Raw genomic sequence first — 8090 nt, forward strand, 5'->3', positions numbered from 1 at the left:
TGAACTGACCAATTAAAGTGTCCCTGTCTGCATTCTATGCATAATTAAAGATGATTACAGGTAATTACTTTGGGCAAAGGTACTAAAAACAATTACTATTGATAATAAAAAAAAAAAGGCCCTGTCAACATGACGAATGGGGTTGTCAGATTCACACGTACAAAAACTACAAAATCCAAGCATGTAAACTTGAAAGGCAAAGACAAGCTTGTATAATAAAAACCTATGATATAATGACATGCAAAGAATGCACAACAAGTGTGTTTGCGTGAATTATTTCTGGAAAATTTATTTTACTATCAGAAAGTTAGATATTGACTGTTGAATTCATACGTACTGCCTAAATTTTATCAAAATGGACAAACTTTAAAATTGATTAATTTCAAATAATCTGAAGAGTATTCTTATTTTCTGGAAAGCTTTTCTAAAAAGTAGGCAGTCTTCTCTCAGTCTTCTCTACATCCTGTAAAAATTTTGTTACTGTTAGCCATCTGCAACAAGCTGGTCTCGGTCATTATTTGTCAAATCTGAAGAGTAAAATGTGTTCATATATTGCACAAATATTTTGGTAATTATCATTTAGTCTAGTACATAATTGGAATGAGCAGAATCTCTTCTCTACTTCTGCCAAATTTTACCTACTTGACCTCACAAAACTTGAGACACAAATGTCAAATTTGTCTGCCAAACCCACACTAACATCTTTAATGGTCTTAGTCCCACTTTAGCAAAACAGAGGTCTGCCAATACTAGCTTGGGTACCTAAAAGTACTACCTATACTTTACCAATTTGGCCAGCCAGAACCCCCAATTTCCTGATGTAACGTCCTTGATTTAGCGTAATACGTAGGGTGTTCTTCTGAATTCAGCATAACTCGTTGTCACAACCCGCCATGCAGACCCAGAGTCTTTAGAGGCACCTGGGGCAGCACATCACTTCTAACTGCAAAACACCGGAATTTGACCAGTGCTCCACCAGATATGAATATTACTACTTCCAGCTAATAGACACAGACTAAGAAATCCATACTCTCCAAGCAGAGGTTATGGCTCTGGCAGTTTATCGACGATTTTGTTGGGCTTTCTATTTTGTCAGATTTTGTCTCAGTTGCTATTGTTGCTAACTTTGGATTGGCGACATAAGACAAATTATGATATACATGACTAAAAGGCAAAAAGGAGACAAAATTGCATGTTGTCATGGCCTTTTCAAGGCTAATACCCCCAGCTGGGTATAAACAAACCTCCTTGGTCTAATACTACCCCAGAAGCAATGACTGTTTTACAGTCAATGGTCTAAGGGGATTGAAGTGTGCCTTATAATCATCAATCCAAATCCTTTCTGACTGTGAAACCGTCGGTCCATTATATGGACCCGAACGGCCCATATCATGACCCGAACGGTCCATATCATAATCATGACAAATTTATTCACGCCTTTCACGCCTTTCCTCACACCTCTCAGAGATGTGTGAGGGAGACCTGCAGAGGTCCAACCTTTTCAACCTTTTTGACAAGTTTTTCAAAAAATTCTCTTTAATTACTCTGATTAAATGTTCTTCAAAACCCTCACTAGCCACGAACCACAAAATGTGTACAATTCCTTCAGACCAGTTAAATTAAATTCATCCCACATGTACAACACTACATTTTCTGTATCCAACAACTTTCGACTACCCAAACCTAAAACATTATAAAACGTACCTTCCTGTACCATTGCAATTATACTCTGGGACTCATTGCCATCTGACAATAAGTCACTGTGTACATTGTCCAGTTTTAGACAAGCCATCTCAAACATTGTATCTCTAAGACCTTTGACCTGAGACACTGTGCTCTATTGTAAATACTATGATTGTTGATTGTTGTATTTTTTTAAATGTATGTTGTATAGTCATGTTGATTGTTTTGAATCTTGGAAGATGAGCCCAAATGGGCTAAAGGTTAATAAAAATCAAAGCAAATGAAACTGTCTCAACATCTCCACCCTGATGTCAGGAAAAACTGTACACCAACTGAGCCAACTCAGGCACCTCAATGTTATGTTACAAACCATGGAGAGAGAATGTAATGGCCAACGTCTTGTGTGATTGAAAAAACAAAACAAAACAAACACTTGGACCCCGTATAGTGCTATCCTTTCAAAGATGACATTTGTTATGTCTATATTGAGCGTTGAAGTCAAGGAATGCCTTCTTTTGAGTCAGCTAGCTCATGATGCAGAAAAAACAGCTTCTGTTGGGGGACAGGTCCCGAGGATTTCCTGTTCATCCCGTCGGCCTCTCCTAGACATACTGAATTGGTCATACACGTGCTAATTACACAAGCTACCCAGGTGTGATTCTAATTAATTCAGTGATTTTCATGGTGTTAATTGTATGCGGTCTGCAATCGGGGTAAGCTTTGAAACCCGAAGGAACAACCTGCTCAGTCCCGCGGGAACAAGAATTTCCTGCGGGAACTTATGTTCAGACCGCGGGAAAAGCAATTTTTAAAGTCAAATATCTCAAGAAATTTGTACGTTAGGACACTAAAAAAGTAGCCTGATACTCAGGATAACATGAGCTTTCCAATGGTACGTAAAACTTTGATGTATGTCCAGGAAGAAAAAAGTTGAAAAAATAGGATTTCAACATTGGCTGCGATCAAAACGGAAAATGTACTTCCGGATTTGAACTGACTGGTGATATCTGATGTTCGGCAAATAGAAGCATGAACAACCAGTATAGTGGTACAATCTTAAGTAATTGACCTTTATTTATGCCAGTATACAGATTCCAATACGTCGATGAAGGTTAGACATCCGTGTAATAAGATACACAAAAAGCAGTTACTCAAGCAACTGGATATGATTTTGGAAATGGCAAAAGCATGTTTAGAGACGCCGATTGAAGTAACTGTCAACAGTAACTCCAATCAGAAATCTCTACTGACAGAATTAATGATTACAAGATTCCAATTAATCTAATAAAATCTTTAAATTTTAAGACATTCACTTGACCGATAAGACTTCTCAACTTTGATTCATGTCACTTTGACTTATGTCACTAGATCAATGGATTGACTTGAAATTTAGGATTATAAATGGGAGACCACTCTTACACATTCCTAGCATCATAAGGATGATCACAGTCTGTGTCGACAGAGATTCTGATCTAGATCTCAAATGCAGATTGCAATTTCTAATCTACATGTATACCCAGACATTTATAAACAATAAGATGATATCAGAACTCACATCTTCTGCAAACTTCCACTGCTGACCACCGCTGGTTCCGTGACACTTCATGATTCGAGGGAAGGACTTGGGATCGTTTTCATTCACGTCTAGACACAGCAGACCTGTCAACTGTAGCTCATCCTGATCCGTCAGGTACCAGACCTACACATAGAGAGACAGGGAACAGGTAAGAGTCAGGTACCAGACCTACACATAGAGGGACAGGGAACAGGTAAGAGTCAGGTACCAGACCTACACATAGAGGGACAGGGAACAGGTAAGAGTCAGGTACCAGACCTACACATAGAGGGACAGGGAACAGGTAAGAGTCAGGTACCAGACCTACACATAGAGGGACAGGGAACAGGTAAGAGTCAGGTACCAGACCTACACATAGGGCGACAGGGAACAGGTAAGAGTCAGGTACCAGACCTACACATAGAGAGACAGGGAACAGGTAAGAGTCAGGTACCAAACCTACACATAGAGGGTACAGGGAACAGGTAAGAGTCAGGTACCAAACCTACACATAGAGAGACAGGGAACAGGTAAGAGTCAGGTATCAGACCTACACATAGAGGGACAGGGAACAGGTAAGAGTCAGGTACCAGACCTACACATAGAGAGACAGGGAACAGGTAAGAGTCAGGTACCAAACCTACACATAGAGGGTACAGGGAACAGGTAAGAGTCAGGTACCAAACCTACACATAGGGCGACAGGGAACAGGTAAGAGTCAGGTACCAGACCTACACATAGAGGGACAGGGAACAGGTAAGAGTCAGGTACCAGACCTACACATAGAGAGACAGGGAACAGGTAAGAGTCAGGTACCAGACCTACACATAGGGCGACAGGGAACAGGTAAGAGTCAGGTACCAGACCTACACATAGAGGGACAGGGAACAGGTAAGAGTCAGGTACCAGACCTACACATAGAGAGACAGGGAACAGGTAAGAGTCAGGTACCAGACCTACACAGAGAGGGACCGGGAACAGGTAAGAGTCAGGTACCAGACCTACACATACATGTAGAGGGACAGGGAACAGGTAAGAGTCAGGTACCAGACTTACACATAGAGGGACAGGGAACAGGTAAGAGTCAGGTACCAGACCTACACATAGAGAGACAGGGAACAGGTAAGAGTCAGGTACCAGACCTACACAGAGAGAGACAGGGAACAGGTAAGAGTCAGGTACCAGACCTACACATAGAGGGACAGGGAACAGGTAAGAGTCAGGTACCAGACCTACACAGAGAGAGACAGGGAACAGGTAAGAGTCAGGTACCAGACCTACACATAGAGGGACAGGGAACAGGTAAGAGTCAGGTACCAGACCTACACAGAGAGAGACAGGGAACAGGTAAGAGTCAGGTACCAGACCTACACATAGGGCGACAGGGAACAGGTAAGAGTCAGGTACTAGACCTACACATAGGGCGACAGGGAACAGGTACTAGTAAGAGATTGGCACAGGTTTGTCCAAAAGCTGAAACCCGTAATCTTACAGTCATTATTTTTACAAAGCATTTTGTATGAAAGCATTTTGGGGCTTAAATGTACTGTTTGTGTTTACCATTCAAGACCTATTGTGAAAGTTTTATATTATAAAGATTGGAGCTTGTAACAGACTGCAAAGACTTTGAGACTTTGTTGAAGAAAATTTCCATGGACTTGAAGTCATTACAAGAAGTATAGGTTAAGTGAGTCAAAATCTTTCTGCTACATACAGGCACATTATATTAATGTGTGACGATGAAATGCAAGAAAAAACGCTTAACTAATGTTATAAAAAACGTAGTAATACCACCCACCTGATTCTTGTCTTCAGACAAACATTCACTCACTACGACTAGTGACCCCTTCTCATTGGGTCCATTCTGGGATATCAGACACAACCCTGAGTCCAGATGCTTGATCTGAAAATAACAAGCAAAGCAGTATAGTGGTTTAACAAAAGGAATGGTGAGAGCAACACCTTCTCTACTTCAAATGTTGGTGGTGCCACACATTTTCAAAACATGAATGACAATTGTGACTGACAACACATCATTCTCATTCTCCTGTGCATACCCTCACCTGTAGGCAATGCAGTATGCTATGCTAATAACAAACTAGCCTGAGGTTTCCACTTTTGTGGCTATGGCATCTAACAAGCTGTCAGCCAATCAAAGAATTGTCTAAATGTATTCTTTAGGTAAAGTCATTTAGAGGCCATTCCCACAAAAGTGAAAACCTCAGCTTGGTTAAGTAGAACTTCCCAAAGGTGTATTGTGTAGGCTGGGGGCAAGACTCTGCATAATGATTATTTTTAAAGCATTAAGATGGTTAATGCTTTTGTCTTTCCGATAGAAGACAACATATCTTTTTCAACATAACTACACAAACGGAAACAGCCTTTCACTCTTGCTCTTACTTTAATATTCAACAGGGAAAGTTGATTATGATTTCCAACTCAATTCGTTTCAAAGCTTAGCTCTCCTGTACTTACATGTCCTTTCTTGATGACCTTAGGTCTGGGTGGTAGCTGCCCCACACCGACTTGTTTTACTCCCCAGGGATTCGCTGCTCTCACGTCCTTATTCCGGCCTGCAACTAATGCAGAATAGAAAACTTAGAAAAGTCTTAAATAATTACCAATAGGGCAGAGCTCTTGGTGGAGAGCTTTATTCATATGAATACAAAATAAAAGAGGATCAATCTGGGTATGTGGAGACATGCCATGTTCCCAGATGTACTGATCTACAGACTACACTGTGGATTACAACATTGATCTATTAATAGTACCAACATCTACATGTAGAAGTTTCAATCTTACCACTAAACAACTGTAATACATATGGAGGCAAAGAAATCGTTACTACTGTATAAGTGTAAAGTATCTTCTTTAAACAATTAAAACCAGTAAGGCTAACATCACATTTCCAAACTGGATCCCAGGCTGGTTGTTTGTGGAAACAAAAAATGGAACTGTGTACGTAAAAATATAGACAAATAATGCCTGCAACTATTCCCTTTACGTCTTGTGTATTTTGGTGTCTTTCATATCATATCTTTCATTCCCGAAAGCTGCCCGGCTGGGCCCCAGTTTGAAAATGTGCTGTAGGCCTAAATAGAACATGATTATCACAAATTGTCCTGTCATAATGTACATGTACACACATGTACATTTATCCCCACCTGGTACAAACAGCTCAGGATAGATGTTGTCCAGGTACCATTTGAAGGAGTGACAGTTCAGCTTCTCCCTGAGTTTTAACCTGTCACTGATGTCACCATATGTTCTCGTCTTCATCTCTGGACGGAGGGAGAAGTACTGATCCTGCAACAGAGAAAAACAAGGCTTTTCAAGCTTAACTATATGTTTATAGCTTGGAGAGAGTGCACGTAGTCTCAAACTACATTATCAAATTCCATACACAAAGCATAAATACCTCAAGCAACTGGGTCAGTAACTGAACAGAATATGGAATTCAAGCTAGCTGATTTCCAACCAAAAGTTTGTTTTCACATACAAGTGCACTTTAGACAATTTTCAGTGACTGATGAAAGACAGCGGACACTATCTGAAACATCTGTTTCCAAAATCATATCCAGGTGGTTGCGAGTAACTTTAAATTTATATTGTGTATCTTATGAATGTAGGTGCTGGTCTAACCTTCATCGTTGCATATTAATTGCACCATGCTGTTTCTGCTAGATGAGTAAGACAGATGTTTTTTGGGAGAGAATGCTAACTGTAAAAATGTAGAGGACTGTTTCAATGTGTCCTCTGACGGCAGGTGGCCGCCTGCGTCAGGTGGTTGCTCGGCCAGGTTGGACTGTAGCTAAAAAGCTAGCTTCTGTTGTACAATGTGACAGGAAGATACAAACATGAAAGACATGATACAAGTCATGAAACAAATAAAGTGTTTAACCTTATACTCATCCATCCAAACGTGCGCCATGCGCAGGGAGTTTTTCGACATGGTGTCCTCCCCGTTAGGCGATCCGTACGGGCGGCGCTTGCGGAAAACGTGCCCCACTCTAGAGCAGGGGATGATTTCTAATGTCCCACCACACATCCAGATCTGCAGGGGACAGGTAAAAATCAAGTAGTTGTAAAATAAGGTTTTGTTGTTTAAAAAATAGTTTTGATGACCCTGAATACCCTCTGACCTTCAAAATGAACAAATCAACTGGAATAACAATCAGTTCAAGCTAAGAAGTAGTCATTCAAAAATTTTAATACTGATAATTGTGTAGATACAAGATAGAGCCTTTGAACAACCACAAGTGACAGACGTTACTAATCACAATTCATTCCATTACAGTAGCCTGGATATAATGTGATAATCTATTTAACCTTACTTGTGACCCCAAACCAGACGCTGCTGCTATTATTTACCCTACTCAACAATTGTTTAGAAAAGACAGAGTAATTATACTGCAATTTGTCTTTTCACTGCCGCTTTCAGCCTTGCCATGCGTAAGATTCAAGGTTTCCATGAAGGTCATACAATACAACAAAAGTATGTTAGCACTTAGTTAACAAAAAAAAACTATGCAGCCATGATAGACTTGGCTACATCATTAGTTCAATATTAGGTAGTCAGAATCACAGCCTGGGTAACATCCTAGTTACTTGCCATCCTAGTTTTCTATGACAAACAAGGATGGCATCCAGGCCAACAAATTCAAACAAATCAATACAAAACCAAAGCTATATTAAACTCTACTATATATTCTGACAAAATATATATAGTTCACCTTAATCCGGGGGGTAACCATTATCCATTGTTTTTAAAACCATGGCATTTGGGGGTATAAAGTTGATGGACATTGGTTTCCAACTGCAATATCTTATTATTTCTACATGGTGAGAATAG

General features: G+C 40.2%; 1 protein-coding gene across 1 annotated transcript in view; it reads right to left on the reverse strand.

Moving 5' to 3' along the window:
- LOC118424033 (polypeptide N-acetylgalactosaminyltransferase 11-like) overlaps positions 1-8090 on the reverse strand; it is a gene marked incomplete in the record, with an annotated part of 29994 nt that overhangs the window by 6436 nt on the left and 15468 nt on the right. The window contains 5 exon segments of the mRNA XM_035832464.1: positions 3239-3382; positions 5037-5141; positions 5714-5817; positions 6403-6544; positions 7140-7292. Coding sequence (XP_035688357.1) covers positions 3239-3382; positions 5037-5141; positions 5714-5817; positions 6403-6544; positions 7140-7292 — 648 coding nt within the window.

The sequence above is a fragment of the Branchiostoma floridae genome, chromosome 10 (genome assembly GCF_000003815.2).
Source record: "Branchiostoma floridae strain S238N-H82 chromosome 10, Bfl_VNyyK, whole genome shotgun sequence".
Taxonomy (NCBI): Eukaryota; Metazoa; Chordata; class Leptocardii; order Amphioxiformes; family Branchiostomatidae; genus Branchiostoma; species Branchiostoma floridae.